This window comes from Ovis aries, chromosome 25, assembly GCF_016772045.2.
Source record: "Ovis aries strain OAR_USU_Benz2616 breed Rambouillet chromosome 25, ARS-UI_Ramb_v3.0, whole genome shotgun sequence".
NCBI classification, from domain to species: domain Eukaryota; kingdom Metazoa; phylum Chordata; class Mammalia; order Artiodactyla; family Bovidae; genus Ovis; species Ovis aries.
The window spans coordinates 28,560,861-28,578,564 of record NC_056078.1 but is presented as its reverse complement, the minus strand read 5'-3'; the positions used below and the strand labels follow the sequence as shown (position 1 = coordinate 28,578,564).

General features: G+C 37.4%; 1 protein-coding gene across 11 annotated transcripts in view; it reads left to right on the top strand.

Annotated features, from left to right (window-relative positions):
* CFAP70 (cilia and flagella associated protein 70) overlaps positions 1-17,704 on the top strand; it is an 83,144-nt gene that overhangs the window by 24,350 nt on the left and 41,090 nt on the right. For all 11 annotated transcript variants that reach the window (XM_060406649.1, XM_060406650.1, XM_042240989.2 and 8 more), the window contains 4 exons: positions 3,363-3,497; positions 12,133-12,303; positions 12,488-12,568; positions 14,564-14,655. In XM_060406649.1, coding sequence (XP_060262632.1) covers positions 3,363-3,497; positions 12,133-12,303; positions 12,488-12,568; positions 14,564-14,655 — 479 coding nt within the window. The remainder of the gene's footprint in view (positions 1-3,362; positions 3,498-12,132; positions 12,304-12,487; positions 12,569-14,563; positions 14,656-17,704) is intronic.

Here is a 17,704-nt window from a genome sequence, read left to right as displayed (position 1 = left end):
TGTATTGTTGTACTGAGAAAAGACTTCCCTTTTCTCCACATCCTTGCCAGTGTTTATCGTCTTTTGATGGCAGCCATTCTGACAGGGGGCTTCCCACATGGCTCACTGGTAAAGAATCTGCCTGCCAAGACAGAAGACACAGGTTCGATCCCTGGGTCGGGAAGATCCTCTGGAGGAGGAAATGGCAACCCACTCTAGTTTCCTTGCCTGGACAATTCCGTGGACAGAGGACCCTGGTGAGCTACAGTCCATGGGGTTGCAAAATGTTGGACACAACTGAGTACATGTGCATGGTTTCTTACAGGTGTGAGATGATATTTCATTGTGGTTTTGATTTGCATTTCCCTGATGGTTATTGATATTGAACATCTTTTCACATATCTGTTGGTCATCTGTATGCCTTCTCTGGAAAAATGCCTATGAACGTCCTCTGCCCATTTTTAAATCCAGCTGTTTGGGGTTTTTTTTTAAATTATTATGTTGTGTTGTATGAGTTCTTTGTACATTTTGGATATTAACCCCATTTTGAATATATAGTTTGCGAATATTTTCTCCCGTTTAGTAAATGGCCTTTTCGTTTTGCTCGTAGTTTCTTTTCCTGTGTAAAAACTTTTTAGATTAATATGGTCCAATTTATTTATTTATTTTTTTAAGTCCAATTTATTTTTACTTTTGTTTCCCTTGCCTGAGGAGTCTTATCCAATAAATATTGCTGTCAAAGAGTGTATTGCCTCTGTTTCCCTCTAGAAGTTTTATGGTTTCAGGTGTTACATTTAAGTCTTTTATCCATTTTGAGTTTAGTCTTATATACATTTTGAGAAAGTAGGCCAGCTGATTCTTTTGCATGTCAAGTTTTCCCATCACCATTTATTGAGGAGGCTGTATTTTTCATGGTGTATCCTTCTTTTCTGTGTTATAAATTAATTGACCATATGAGTGTTATTTCTTTACTCTCCATTCTGTTCTTCTGATCTATGTGTGTGTTTTTGTGCCAGTACCATACTGTCTTTATTACCCTAGCTTTGTGGTATAGTTGAAATCAGGGAACATGATATCGTCAGCTTTATTCTTCTTTCTTGAGATTGTTTTGGTTATTCAGAGTCTTTTGTGGCTCCTTTTAGAGCCTTTAGAGCCTCCTTTTGTGGCAAATTTTAGAATTATTTGTTTTAGCTCTGTGAAAAATGCCCTTAGTATTTTGGCAGGAATTGCATTGAATCTTTAGTGCCTGCAGAGTAGTATTCTAACGATATTAACTCCATCAATCCATAAGCATGGTATATTTTTACATTTGTTTGTGTCGTCTTCAGTTTCTTTCCTTAGTATCTTGTACTCTTCAGAGTACAGGTCTTTTGCCACCTTACTTATATTTATTCCTAGATAGTTTTTTTTTTGATGCATTTTTAAATGAGAGTGTTTTCTTATTCTTTCTGATAATTCATTTTAGTATGTAGAAATGCAGTGAATTTCTGATATTGATTTTATATCCTGCAAATTTATTGAATTCATTTATTAGTCCTAGTAGTTTAGGGATGGCATCTTTAGGATTTTCTATGTACAATACCATGTCTGCAAACAGTGGCAGCTTTATTACTTCTTCCTTTCCAATTTGTATTCCTTTTTTTTCTTTTTGTTTTCTGAGTGCTGTGCCTAAGACTTTTAATACTATGTTAAATAAAAGTGGTAAGAGTGAGCATCCTTGTCTTGTTCTTGATCTCAGAGGAAATACTTTCAGCTTCTTACCTTTGAGGATGATGTTGGTTTTGGATTTGTCATATATGGCCTATATGATGTTGAGATGCATTTCCTTTATACCCACTCTCTTGAGGGTTTTTAATCATAAATGTATGTTGAATTTTATCAAATGCTTTTTCTGCATCTGTCAAGAAGATCATATGATTTTTATTCTTTAGTTTGTTAATGTAGTATATTGCATTGATTGATTTGTGGATATTAAGCTCCAGGAGTTGGTGATAGACAGGGAAGCCTGGCATGCTATAGTCCATGGGGTCGCAAAGAGTCGGACACGACTGAGCAACTGAACTGAACTGAACTGAACCCATTCATATATCCCTGTATTAAGTCCCAGTTGGTCATAGTGTACAATTCTTTTAATGTATTGTTGAATTTAGTTTCCTGATATTTTGTTGAGGATTTTGAAATTTATATTCATCAGGGATATGATTTCTAAAACAACATAATGTTATCCTATGAAGACAGGACTTTAAGTTTGATTTCTGATTATTGTTCTTGTCTTGTTTTCTTCTTTTTTTTTTGGTTATGCGGCATGTTCGTTGCTGAGCATGGGCTTTCTCTAGTTGTGGTGAGTGGGGGCTACTCTGTAGCTGTGGGCTTCTCCTTGCGAAGCACAGGCTCTAGGTGTACGGGGTTCAGTAGTTGCAGCACACGGGCTCAATAGTTGGTGGCTCATGGGCTTAACTGCTCCATGGCATGTGGACTCTTCCTGGACCAGGGATCAAATCCATGTCCCTGCAGTGGCAGGTGGAGTTTTCTCCATTGTACCACCAGGGAAGTCCTTAGATATTGTTATAATCAGCAAAATCAAAGAGATTACTTTTAACCTTGTAGAAATTAAATGTGTTTTCCTTCATTTAATTGATTTTTTCCTTGTAAATGTTTTCTATGGCAAACCATACAACCATTAAGAATTATGTTAACGTATATTTATTGACATGTTCTTCATCTATGTAATGAGAATTTAGATGAGGGCAGGGTTGACAAATATATGATGGCAGACTGTCATTCATCCTCCTTCATCCATGGCAGATAATACTGATCGATCAAAATATCCTTTCCTTTTGAACCCATCCTTTTGAATCCAGATAAGGATGTAGAATCTTTGTCAACACAGTATTCTAAAACACCTCCACTAATATCAGAATTTAAGCATAAGTTAAATCCTGTTTGTCATCACTGGTCCAGATGATTTGTAAGGGTCTTTTCATTTATATGAACCTGTGAACTAAAGCTAAGGCCACAGTCTGATTTCTTTTAAGCTTTTGTTATTGTTGTTATTGTTTTTTGGCCAAGTTTCATTTTTTCCTAAGAAGCAACATGGAGAAATTGACTCTTTGGTTGAGTATACATTATTAGAGTGTTTGCTGATCAAACTACTATCTTTACTGTTAATTAACACCGTTAATATATATTATCTCAGTGATCATGATATTATTAAACCCACTTATAAATAAATAAGCAGAGACCCAAAATGTCTATATAACTGGCTCAAATCAAGTAGCATAGCTAGTTCCTAAAGTCAGGTCTTTGCACTGCTCAGTCAGAGCTCCAGACCTTATGCTACATTACTCTGTAACACTAACAGCTATCTGTTTTTATTCCTTTAGACTGATGATGAAGGTCAGTTTTCATTTCATGGTGTGGCTTATGTTAATATGGTGCCATTGCTGTATCCAGGTGTAAAGAAGATTCGGGGAGCTTTTCATGTTTACCCTTACCTAGATAGTACAGTCTATGAAAAGGTAAGAAAAATTAGTATAGATGTTATCATCCTAATTTATTCTTATATATGTTTACTTATATCTATAGCACACACATCTTTGCAGTTGATATTTGAAAACAGTTGATACCCTGGGATGTTAAATATAGAGCCTTGAAGTCTTTCGCCCTTAAATCTTAAAAACTTTAGGATAACAAAAACCCCAAACTGGAAACAACCCAAATTTCTATCAATAGGTATTCAGAAAAACAAATTATGTGGTATAACCATACAATGGAATACTATTTCGCAATAGAAAGGAATGAGCTATTAAATATGCAACATGGATGAATCTCAAATGTATTATGATAAATGAAAGAAACCAGACAAAAGAGGGTGCATACTGAATGATGCCAATGAAATACAGTTATCAGAAAGTAGAAAGCAAATCAATGGTTGCCTGGGAACAGGGATAGAGGGAAGAATGGATTACAAAAGAAATATGAGAAAAAATTTAGAGAGGATGAGAATATTGGTTATTCTAACTGATGAAATCATATACTTTAAATATGTAGTTTATATTAAAAAGCGGAGACATTACTTTGCCAACAAAGGTCCGTCTAGTCAAGGCTATGGTTTTTCCAGCAGTCATGTATGGATGTGAGAGTTGGACTATAAAGAAAGCTGAATGCCAAAGAATTGATGCTTTTGAACTGTGGTGTTAGAGAAGACTCTTGAGAGTCCCTTAGACTGCAAGGAGATCCAGCCAGTCCATCCTAAAGGAGATCAGTCCTGGGTGTTCATTGGAAGGACTGATGCTGAAGCTGAAACTCCAGTACTTTGTCCACCTGATGTGAAGAGCTAACTCATCTGAAAAGACTGTAATGGTGGGAAAGATTGAGGGCAGGAGGAGAAGGGGACAACAGAGGATGAGATGGTTAGATGGCATCACCGACTCAATGGACATGGGTTTGAGTGGAGTCCGGGAGTTGTTGATGAACAGGGAGGCTTGGCGTGCTGTGGTTCATGGGGTCTCAAAGAGACAGACACGACTGAGCGACTGAACTGAACTGATATAGGCATGAGTACTCAGTCAGATCTGACTCTTTGGGACCCTTTGGACTGTAGCCCACCAGGCTTCTCAGTCCATGGACTTCTCCAGGCAAAAATACTGGAATGGGTTGCCTTGTCCTCCTCCAGGGGATCTTCCAAACCCAGGAATCGAACCATGTCTCCTGTGTCTCTTGCATTGGCAGGCAGATTCTTTACCCGCTGAGCCACTGGGGAAGCCTCCTATATAGGCATACCTTATTTTATTGTACTTTGCTTTATTATTCTTCACAGATGTTGTATTTTCTTCTTACAAATTGAAGATTTTTAGTAACCCTGAGATGATCAAGTCTGTGGGTGATATTTTCCAGCCGCATTTGCTTACTTTGTGTCTCTCTGTCACGTTTTGTTAATTCTAAAAGTATTTCAAACATTACTGTTTTATTTGTTATAGTGATCTGTGTTGTTACTAATCTAATCATTTTGGCCTTTTTTTTCAGTGAAGAAGTGAAGAAGTATTTTAAAATTAAGATCTATACATTGGTTTTTGAGACATTGCTATTGTACACTTAATAGATTACAGTATAGTGTAAACATAGCTTTTATTTGCATTGGGAAACCAAAAAATCCATGTCTTGCTCTACTGCAATATTTGCTTTATTGATGTAGTCTGGGACCAACCTGCAGTATCTCTAAAGTAAGCCTATATTTCAATTTTACCTCAATAAAGTTAGATAAAAATCTTTAGAATAATGCAAGAAGTCTATTGTGTTCAGTATGCAAAAATTTAAATCCATGTACTGATTAATGAGCTATAATATGGTTCTTGCAATTTTCAGATGTTAAAATATAAATTATTTAAGAGAAAAATAAGTTTTATCATGTTGCTTCTTAGGAGAAAGTGCAGCTTTATAAAAATCAATAACAAAAACACATTACTATTTCATCATTATTAGGACAGCTATTACTCAATAACAGAGTCATGAAAGACCCATCATCTCTATTTGAAAACCAAATGAATAATAAGCTCTATATAAGTATCCTTTGAATCAGAAGTCAGGTTTATAGGGATGTGTCTGAAATAAATAATAGGATCAAAAGCCTTATATTCATGAAAACTTTTGGGGATCAATAATAGCAAAACTAAACTTAAGATTAAATGTCTAATAATACAGGATGGATTAATAGATTATTGTAAATAAAAATGGTGGAACCCGCACCCATTAAAAAGATAAGCATTATGGCTTCCCTGGTGGTCCAGTGGTTAAAGAATCCACCTTGCAACACGGGACACAGGTTCAGTCCTTGGTTCGGGAAGGTCTCATATGCTGCAGGGAAACTAAGTCCGTGCATCACAACTATTGAAGCCTACGTGCCTAGAGCCTGGGCTCCGCAACAAGAGAAGCCACCATAGTGCAAAGCTTGGCACTTCAACTAGAGAGCAGCCCCCACGCTCCACAATTAGATAAAGCTCAGTGCACAAGTGAAGACCCAGTGCAGCAAGAAAAGAAAGTAATGAAGTGTATATACTTAGGAAATAAAAGGAAGCAAAAATTTTGCATATAGCATAGATCATGATAAATTCCTAGTGAGTTTACTAAAGTGAGTTAAATGTGAAGTCTATAGATACAGAAGTGGCTATTAATTAAATATATGAATTAAGGGAAGACTTCCTGTGCTTGAGAAGAATGAAAGGTATAAAAGATTTAGATTGCCAAAAAATAAAGATCTCCTATACATAGAAGACAGAGAAGGCAATGGCAACCCACTCCAGTACTCTTGCCTGGAAAATCCCATGGATGGAGGAGCCTGGTAGGCTGCAGTCCATGGGGTCTCGAAGAGTCGGACACAACTGAGCGACTTCACTTTCACTTTTCATTTTCTAGCATTGGAGAAGGAAATGGCAACCCACTCCAGTGTTCTTGCCTGGAGAGTCCCAGGGACGGGGGAGCCTGCTGGGCTGCCGTCTATGGGGTCGCACAGAGTCAGACACGACTGAAGTGACTTAGCAGCAGCAGCAGCATACATAGAAGAAACCACCACAAACCAAATTACAATGTACCTAAAAAATAAGGGGAAATGTTTGAATATGTATCAGAATCATGACTATTATTCCTAAAATATAAACTACTTTATCCTATCAGTCATTTCAAGGTGCTCTGGGTGAGGGAAACAGTATATCATAATCAAAAGGTTATAGGCTTTGATATCAGGCAGTTTCTAGATTGAATTCTGGAACTTCCAGACTAGCTGCCATTTACTGACTTACGGCAAGTGACTAAATTTCTCTCAATTTTATGTATTAGTAAAATGGAGACAGTACTTGTTTCCTATAATTGTTTTACATATTAAAAGAGAAAATACATAAAGCACTAGAGATATAGGTGACACACAGACATTTTTATTTATTACTTTTATTATATGCATGTGAAGAAGATTATTCAAGTTATTCTTAGGAAAAACTTAAAAAACATGAACAGATACATGTGATAGTCTGTTAAATGAAAAAGGGTGTAAAAGTACATCTACTGTGATCACAACTTTTTATAAATACATAACCATAATTTTTTAAATATATGAAAAGTACTTGAGAGGAATCACTTCTGGCTATGCCTGAGTGACAAGGTAGTCAAATTTTCTCCCCCTAGAAGCAACTATAAAGCTCAGCATATTGACAAAATGCCATTTCAGCACTCTGGAAATTGACCAAAACATCAACAAACTGAGAAGTATTAATGCATGAAAAACTGTGGAGTTTGAGGCATTCTTACCAACATCTGCTTCTAAACCACCTCCTCCTCCCTTTACTCTGAAAGTGAAAGTCACTCAGTTGTGTCTGACTCTTTACGACCACGTGAACTATAGCACACCTGGCTTCCCTGTCCTTTACCCTCTCCTGGAATTTGCTCAAACTCATGTCCATTGAGTCAGTGATGCCATCCAACCATCTCACCCTCTGTCATCCCCTTCTCTTTCTGCCTTCAATCTTTTCCACAATCAGGGTCTTTTCCAATGAGTCAGCTCTTCACATCAGGTGGCCAATGTATTGGAGCTTCAGCTTCATCATCAGTCATTCCAATGAACATTCAGGGTTGATTGCCTTTAGGATTGACTGGTTTGATCTCCTTACTATCCATGGGACTTTCAAACATCTTCTCTAGTACCACATTTTGAAACATTATATAGATATAACTTATATACAATAATAGTAGCATAAAGGATGGAGAATAGAATGGAGCTGTAGTACAATAAAGTTTCCATTTTTACAAGAATTAAGTTAGGCTCAATGTGCAATAGATCGTGATTAGTTCAGATGTGCATTGTGATCTCTAAAGCAACCACTAAAAAAAGTATGTGTGTAGGTACCATACGCATGGGAAGATCCCCTAGAGGAGGGCATGGCAACCCACTCCAGTATTCTTGCCTGGAGAATCCCATGGACAGAGAGGAGCCTGGCAGGCTATAGTTGGTAGGGTCGCAAAGAGTTGGACATGACTGAGCAACTTAGCACTCACTCACTCACCATACACATGCATAAAAGAAAATATATATTTATTTAATATTAAAAGAAGGCACTTAAAGGAGGAACAGAGGAGCAAAAAAGATAAGATATATAGAACACAAATAGCAAAATGTCAAATATAAATGTAAATATTTTAATAATAACACATGTGAGTAGTCTAAACACACCAGTGAAAGGGAAGAGGTTATGAGATTGGATTTTTTTAAAAAGTCGGGATTTGAGAAATCAAATATATGATATCACTTATGTGTGGAATCTAAAAAATAATACAAATGAATCTATATACAAAACATAAATACACTCAGATTTAGAAAATAAACTTATTGTTACCAAAGGGGAAAGGAAGTGAGGGGAGGGGTAAATTAGGAGTATGAGATTAACAAACTACTGTACATAAAATAGATAAGCAACAAGGAGTTACTTCAGAACACAAGGAATTGTTTTCAATATCTTGTAGTAACCGATAATGTAAGATAATCTGAAAAATGTATGTAACTGAGTCACTTTTCTGTATACCTGAAACTAACAACTGTAAATCAACTATATTTCAATAAAAAATCAAGATTCGATGATATGCTATCTATAACAAATACATTTTGATTCAAAGACATAAGTTGAAGTAAAAGGATGGAAAATATATACTATGCAAATAGAAACAGAGCTAAGTGGCTATATTTATGTCAGATAAAATAGACTTCAAGATGAGTAATATTATTACAGATATAGCGTGGCATGTCAATTAATCAGGAAGCTAAGATTTATAAATTATAGATTATTATATATAATACATGTTTAATAAATGTATGTACATCTAACAATAGAACCTCATTATGCATGAAGCCAAACTCAACAGATTTGAAAGAGGTAATAGGCAATTTGGCAGTTAACATTTAGAAATTTCAATATTTTACTCTTAATACTTGGCAGAACAACTATTTAGAAAATCTTGGTTAAATAAACAGAATTACTTTAATATAGACAATCTGCATTAAATATAAACATAATCTATATTAAACTTACCATATGTGTGTATGTGTGTGCTCAGTCATGTCTTTGCGCCCCTGTGAACTGTAGCCCACCAGTCTCCTTTGTCCATGGGATTTTCCTGGCAAGAAAACTGGAGTGGGTTGCCATTTCCTCTTCCAGGGGATCTTCCGAACCCAGGGATTGAACCCATATCTCCTGCACTGCAGGTGGATTCTTTACTGCTGAGCCACCTGGGATTCCCCAGGTTTACCATGTGAAGTGAAGTGAAAGTCACTCAGTCGTGTTCCGACTTTTTGCAACCCCATGATCTGTCCATGAACTTCTCTAAGCAAGAATACTGGAGTGGGTAGCCATTCCTAGGAACCTACCAAGAGAACTGAAAACCTGCAGTTTTCACAAAGACATGTATATGTATGTTGATAGCATTATTCATAATAGCTAAAATGTCACAGCAATCCAAATGCCCACAACTAGTGAATCAATAAGCAAACTGTGGCACATCTACACTAGGGAATCAGTTCAGTTCAGTTCAGCCGCTCAGTTGTGTCCAACTGTTTGAGACCCCATGGATTGCAGCACAACAGGCCTCCTTGTCCATCAACAACTCCTGGAGTCCACCCAAACTCACGTCCATTGAGTCGGTGATGGCATCCAACTATCTCATCCTCTGTTGTCCCCTTCTCCTCCTGCCCTCAATCTTTCCCAGCATCAAGGTCTTTTCCAATGAGTCAGCTCTTCGCATCAGGTGGCCAAAGTATTGGAGTTTCAGCTTCAACATCAGTCCTTCCAATGAACACCCAGGACTGATCTCCCTTAGGATGGACTGGTTGGATCTCCTTGCAGTCCAAGGGACTCTTAAGAGTCTTCTCTAGCACCATAATTCGAAAGCATCAGTTCTTCAGCGCTCAGCTTTCTTTATAGTCCAACTCTCACATCCATACATGACTGCTGGAAAAACCATAGCTTTGACTAGACAGACCTTTGTTGACAAAGTAATGTCTCTGCTTTTTAACATGCTCTAGGTTGGTCATAACTTTCCTTCCGAGGAGTACTAGGGAATGCTATTTAACAGTAAAAAGGAAGGAACTACAATTAATGGAATATGCCAAAATCACTGAACTTTATTTTTCCAGAGCAAACTGGGAGAATCCATTTCTTTGTCTCTTTTGAACTTGCTGCTGAAACGGAACCTTATTTCACCTTTATTGATCGTCTGCTCCATTCTGGAGCTTGCTTAGATGTTGCCCAGTGAATTCCGTTTTTAATATTCATGGGCTAGCAGTCTTTAGTACCATCCCCGTAGCCTAAACAGAAAAGATCCAAAATTGTAAGTGCTTCATTCTGTTTTAACCAAGCAGAAAAACAGATTCTCATAGGAAGATGCTGTTTAGAGCTGGAAAGCGATTTTTTTCCCCCCAAAATCATGGAATTTTGATTGTACTGTAAATGGGTAAATTGTATGGACAACAAAACAACAAAGCTCTTTTTAAAAAGGAATGAACTACTGACACATGCTGTAACATGGACAAACCTGAAAAACGTTATGCTGAGTGAAAGGAGCCACAGATGACTGCATATTGTGTAATACCACTCACATGAAATGTTCTCTTCCAGAGATGTTAACATTTGAAAAAAATCTGCATCTTAGAATATATGAAATACAGCAATTATGGTAGAGGTGGCAGGATTGTGAGTAGTATTTAGTATTCATAATTTTTCTTTAATATTGCCTTACTATCTTTTAGCAGGTTTATTAAGGTATAGCTGACATATAAATTGCATATATTTATTTTTTTCTCTTTTTAAAAAATTTTTATTTTTACTTTATTTTACTTTACAATACTGTATTGGTTTTGCCATACATTGACATGAATCCACCACGGGTGTACATGAGTTCCCAAACATGGATCCCCCTCCCACCCCATATCATCTCTCTGGATCATCCCCATGCACCAGCCCCAAGCATCCTGTATCCTGCATCAAACATATATATAAATTGCATATATTTAAAGTGTACAATGTAAAACTTCTAATGTAGGTTTGCATATGTGAAACTATCACCACAATCATGAAATGAAAATCTCCATTACCCTCATCTGTTACCCTTCTCTCCCTCCTCTGTCCACTCCTCCCCTCTTTTTTGGGGGAGGGCAGTCTTATTTCTTTCACTTATCATAGATTACGTTTAGATTCATCTTTGTTGTTTAATTATAAAGATTATTTTAAGATCCTTTTCTAGTTATTTATCTATAGTTTGAATTTTCCCATGCATAGTTTTACTTTAAACTTGCACTATTCTTCCAATTATAAGTGATAAGCCAGTAGTATTTAGATAGATAATATTTCTTGAACAGAAATAAATTCTGTTGCTCAGTCTGAAATTATGTGTCAAAGTTTAAACACTTTCTGATACCAAGTTATGAGAAAGCAAAACAAGCAAGGGTGAAATTTCTCTTACTAGTTTAAAAACTAGGGTAGGAAAAAAAAAAAAACTAGGGTAGGCAGCTAATTTTCTATGAATGCCCTTATGGCAAGGCAATTAAGCTTTTTAGCTTCTATTTATCTCTGATTGTACTATACTAAAATGATCTGGAAAACTAAATGATGTTAAAGAATAATGTGCTCAGAAGTTTCTCCACCATTATACATAGTGAAGTAAGTCAGAAAGAGAAAAACAATATACTATATTAATGTATATATATGGAATCTAGAAAAATAATGTTGATGAACAGCAGGGAAGGAAAAGAGACACAAATGTAGAGAATGGTCTTGTGAACACAGGGGAGGGAGAGAGTGGGGCAAATGGGGACAGTAGCATCAACATACACACACTATCCGGGTGAGAGGGATAGCTGGGGAAAAGTTGCTGTGTAGCGCAGGAGCCTAGTCTGGTGCTCGTGCTGACCTGGAGGGGTGGGATGTGGGAAAGGAGGGAGACTAAGGAGGGAAGGGACATATATACAATTATGACTAATTTGTGTTGTTGTGTGGCAGAAACCAACACAACATTTGTAAAAATTTTAAAAACTCAATAAGAAAAATATAAAGGTTTTTTTTTTTTTTTAAGTTTGTTTCATTTGCCTGTGAGTAATTACATTTTTTGTTCGTTTCTTTTCAGACCAAGTGTTTATTTAGCTTGTTCCGGGATACTGGCCATAGTTTGAATCAGAATAATAAAGTAGGAGGAATTAATTCTCCAGTGTCTAAACCAGTTGTTTCTAAGAACCTGAAAGAGGATAAAACAGTCAAAGAAAAGGATATGGAAGGAAAGCCTAGGCCTGGGGATGTGGTAGGTTGTCGAGAAGTTGATGATTTTGCTGGTTTTGTTACTTTCCAGAGGCTTGCACTGATTTCTCTTTTGATGCATTGCTTCAGTTTAATTGATGTTTTGATGCAACACAATGTTCCTTGCTCCTGCTGTTGTGGAGACCGTTTAAGAATTGAATTTTTGATGCGTGCTTATTTTGTTTCAGCAAGTACCTAGTATAAAATCTCAGAGCTCAGATACTCCTTTGGAAATTGAACCCTCCCTTTGCAACAATCCAGAAGGACAGGTAACTATGCATGAAGAGTTTAAAAATAAAGTTTGAATCCATCAGTCCTTTCTAAGCAGGATTGTATCATATAGTGGAAAATGCTCAGGAAAATTCATTTTCTGAGTAACCATCCCATATTTGCCATGACTAGCTTACTCGAGTAAGATCATGTCTTTGTCTTGTTGAGACTCTAAAATGAGTGGATAACAGATTAATTTCGAGGTCCTTCCGAAGTAGCATTAAAAAATTATGTCTCATTAATTATGCTTATTAAGCACTATTAGGAATGTAGAGATACTTATCATCTACAGCATTTATTCATATGCTCTCAGGACACTCAACACTTTGGTGGGCAAAACAGACTGGTATATAACTAACTGTAAGACAGACACTTGAAGACTGCTGTAGCAGAGGTGCAAATGAAGGCGCTGTGTGAACTCAGGAGTCAGATGAGGCAGTCTCAGAAGTCTTCAGGAAGGGGTGGCATCCAAGCTAAGTAGTGAAAGATAAAGGGAACCCTCTGCCAATGGAGACGGAAGGAGAAGAATTTCAGGATCAGAGAATAACTTGAGTCAAGACACAAAGAAGGTAGCAGAACTCAGGGTATGTTAATTCAGTGTATGATATAGAGAAATGACAACCCACTCCAGTATTCTTGCCTGGAGAATCCCATGGACAGAGGAGCCTGGAAGGCTATAGTCCATGGGGTTGCAGGAGTTGGATACAACTTAGCGACTAACCCACCACCACCACCATGATACAGAGAAATGAAAAGAAAGTAATGGCTCTAGAAGGAGGTGATAAAGAAGAGGGAGACTGAGGTGGGGTTTAGAAATGCTTTGAAAGGCTTGCTGAAAAAAGTGTGGGCTTCATTCTGTGGAGGATGAGGGACTGTTAAGCCTTATCTTAGGGATGCACATTTAAGTTTTTAAGTCATGTGGAGATAATACCTCATGAGTGTGTCAGGGCAATACTCTTGCCAGGATATGGAAAAAAGAGATTGAAGTTGTGGTAGGGGATTCAGATGTCAGTGCATAGGTTTTTCTTATAGTAGAGGAGTGTTAATGACAGTTTAATCTAGGGACAGGGTTGCAGTAAAGAAAGTAAAAAACCAGCAGAGGCAAGGTATGAAATTTGAGGAATAAAAGTTAAAGCTAACTTGGGTATCAAGCCTCACTTTCTGGAAAGATGACAGAATCATTAGAGAAAAATAAAGATAGTGGTTATTATAGGGGAATGATAAGTTCAGTTTTGGACCTGATGTATTTAGGATGCTGGCAAAAATCTAGGTAGAAATGTCCTAGGTTGACGTTGATAGATAGTACTTAGGAGGGTGTGGGTGGGAATGTCAGAAGGTTATGATATTATTGCTGCAAGACTCCTGAAAGATGTTTGCTAGAAGATAGAATGACACTCACTTAAAAGAATTCTAAGAATAGTGTTGAACAAATTAAACAAGACTTCAACTGGGGTAGATGTTTTCAAGAGTAAAACTGAAAACCTTTTTCTGCAAGAGATAACCGCTGCCACAATTTTTTTAAAATATTTATTTATTTATTTACTTGTGGCTGCGCTTGGGGCTTTCTCTAGTTAGGGCAAGCTGGGGTTGCTCTTTGCTGCGGGGTGCAGGCTTCTCCTTGCAGAGGCTTCTCTTGTGTAGTAAGGGCTCCAGGCACACTGGCTCCAGTCCTCAGGCTCAGTGATTATGGTGCATGGGCTTAGTTGCCCTTCTGCATGTGGGATCATTCCAGACCTGGGATCAAACCTATGTCCACTGCATTGGCAGTCGGATCCTTAAGCACTGGACCACCAGGGAAGGCCCCCCCCCCACCGCCATTACTATCTTTCTTTCCAGTTATTTTTCTATCTAAAAAATATTTTAAGTCATAATCACCCTATATATAGTTAAATATACAGTTTTCTCATTTATATTGTGAGCATTATAGTACTAAAATTTTTTCATGAATATGTATTTTCCTGGAAAGAATAAATTAGAGAAAAATGTCTTTGCAGCAATATGTAGAAGCAGGGACTTACATTGTGTTGGAGATTGAACTGGACAAAGCCTTGGTTCCGAAGAGAATGCCAGAGGAACTAGCCAGAAGGTGTGTGGCAATGGTTCTCATACTTGTTTTGCAAGACAATTTAGGTGACTTCCTTTAAAGGAAGTCATTTTTTCTACATAAATGTAATTTTTCTTGGGTTAAGCAGCAGACAGTTTTCTGGGTGTTTTTTTAAATGAAGTTTTTTTCATTATTTTGTCTTCTTTTAAAAAAAGCCGTATAGGCCAATTACAAAAATATTGAAAACTTCAAGATCAGCAAGAAAAAAAAATCAACAAGAAAGTATCTAAAAATACCCAGATTTCTTTCTACTCACCCAAAGATTACCATTTTTAACACCTTGGTATTTATCCTTCTGGAGTTATTGTAAGTCTCTGTATTACACACACACACACACACACACCTCTCATATAAATATGTGTAATTTTTTAGAGCTATGCTTATGTTGTACCACAGTGCTTTGATTGTGTTTATAAGAAGTTGTCTGTTTCATCAAGGTTGTCCAATTTATTGATGTATAATTATTCATGGTATCCTTTATTGTCTTTTTTATATAGATAGATGGAGAATAATGTCTCCATACATATGAGGAATCCCTCTTCATTTTCTCTCAACCTTCATGCCATTTCCCTACCGACACCCTGCACCCCAGGCCTAAGCAATCACTTATCTACTTTTTGTCTGTATAAATTTGCCAACTCTGGAACATTTCATTTAAGTGGAATCATACCAATGTGGTCTTTGTTGACTGGCTTCTTTCATCTAATATAATGCTGTGAAGGTTCATCCAGAGTGGAGCTTGTATCAGTACTTCATTTCCTTATTGTTGAATAGTACTTAATTCTATGAATATACCACATTTGGGCAGTTTATTCTTATTACAGCATTCTATGATGATTATATTAAAATGGAAATCAATTCCTATAACTCCTCTCTTCAGAAGCTACCAGTGACTCCCATCATACTCTGAGTAAAAGTCAAAGTCTGTAATGACCTACAAGGGGCTGGCTATGTATTCTGCATGTATTTTCTCCTCATTTTTTTCGGTCTAGCCAAAGTGGGCTCTTGTTATTGCTCACGCATGCCAGGCATACTTTTGCAGCAAGGCCTTTACACTTGCTGCTTGCTTTTCCTGTAATTTCCTTCACCCCAGTTACCTACATGATTTGTCTCCTCACTTCTGTCAGGTCATACTCAAGTATTATCATCTCAGTGAAGCTTTCCCTGGTGAAATATGCTCCCCAACTCCACTGCTCCCAACCCCCAACATAGTTTGTCTGCCTTCTTGCATTATTTTTCTGTGTGGAACATATCACTAACATATTTATCTTATTTATTGTCCTTTTTTCCCCCAACTAAAATGTAAGTGCCACGAGGGCAAGAATTTTTGTCTTTGCTTAATACTCTATCCCCGGCACCTGGAAAAGTGCCTGGTAGATAATAGGCACTAATGTATATTTTCACTGAATGAATAACATTATCTCTAGAAAGGAGACTGGGTGGCTAAACAAGGCTGGCAGGAGACCATTTACTATATATTGTTTCATATTTCTTAAATTTTGAATCATATGGATATATTATCTAATAACATAGATAAAATTAAAATTAGGAGTTATGAGCAAGGTCTAAAATTACATAGAACCTAGTCTCACTTTTCTTTTCTTTTTGGCCATGCCACGTAGCTTGCGAGATCTTAGTTCCCCAACCGAGGGTTGAACCTGGGCCACTGCAGTGGAAGCACCAAGTCTTCACCACTGGACCACCAGGGAATTCTCTCATATATAGAACCTATTAAATAAAAATTGGATTTGTGAGTTTTTTGGTAAATTTCAAGACAGTATAGTATACCTAAGTAGGAATCTGAAACTATAAGAAGGAAGAACTATAATTCCGTTTGTGTGTGCGCTTAGTCGCTCAGTCGTCTCCAACTCTTTGTGGCCCCATGGACTGTAGCCCGCCAGGCTCCTCTGTCCATGGGGATTCTCCAGGCAAGAATGCTGGAGTGGGTTGCCATGCCCTTCTCCAGGCGATCTTCCCAACCCAGGGATTGAACCCAGGTCTCCCACATTGCAGGATTCATTACCAAGTGAGCTATCAGGGAAATCCCTAATTTCTTTTGGGTTCTTGTAAGAACTCCTGAAAATGGAAGGTAAAAGTTTTGGTGTAAGTAGCTTGACAGTGGTAAAATGTATTTTCTTATTCGCTGTAAAGTTTTTTTTTTTCCACCGTAAGGTTTGATGTCTTTACTATAGCTTAATGCAGTCTTATAAATTCTGACCAAGAGTATACTTTTTATCCTTATTGTTATTCAGTCATTCAGTTGTGTCTGACTTTTTACAGCCCCATGGACTGTAGCACATCAGGCTTCGCTGTCCTTCACTATCTCCCAGAGTTTGCTCAAACTCATGACCATTGAGTCAATGATGCCATCCAACCATCTCGTCCTCTGTCACTGCCTTCTCCTCTTGCCTTCAATCTTTCCCAGCATCAGGGTCTTATCAAATGAGTCAGTTCTTCACATCAGGTGGCCAATGTATTGGAGCTTCAGCTTCAGCATCAGTTCTTCCAATGAATATTCAGGGTTGATTTCTTTTAGGATTGACTGATTTGATCTCCTTGCAGTCCAAGGGACTCTCAAGAGTCCTCTCCAGCACCACAGTTCGAAAGCATCAATTTTTCCTACTGGAGAGGAAAGAAAAGCTTTCACTTGCTTGTACCATTTATATTTCCAAAACTTTGTGCTTTCAGAGACTCTACCAAAAGTCATAACAGCTACTGTTAGTAGCTACATAAAGCTACTAAAGTAAAAACACCCGTTTCTTTCTAATTCCTGAGTCATATAGCTTCTTGTGTACAAGAGGTTTTAAAAAAATGTATAAGGGTAAAGCCGGGGCTCAAATTAGCCAGAAGTGCAACTTAGCTACTTTCCAGGTAGCTATTTAGTCGCTTCCTACCTTCCTTCCTAGTTCACAGTTATATGCTGTTCTGAAGTTCATGTCTAGGTTCTTACATGAGATAATAGCATAGTGGTCAAGTGTGATGGGCCAACTGACCTTTGATATCCCTCACCCAGACCTTTGGAGGTGGGAAA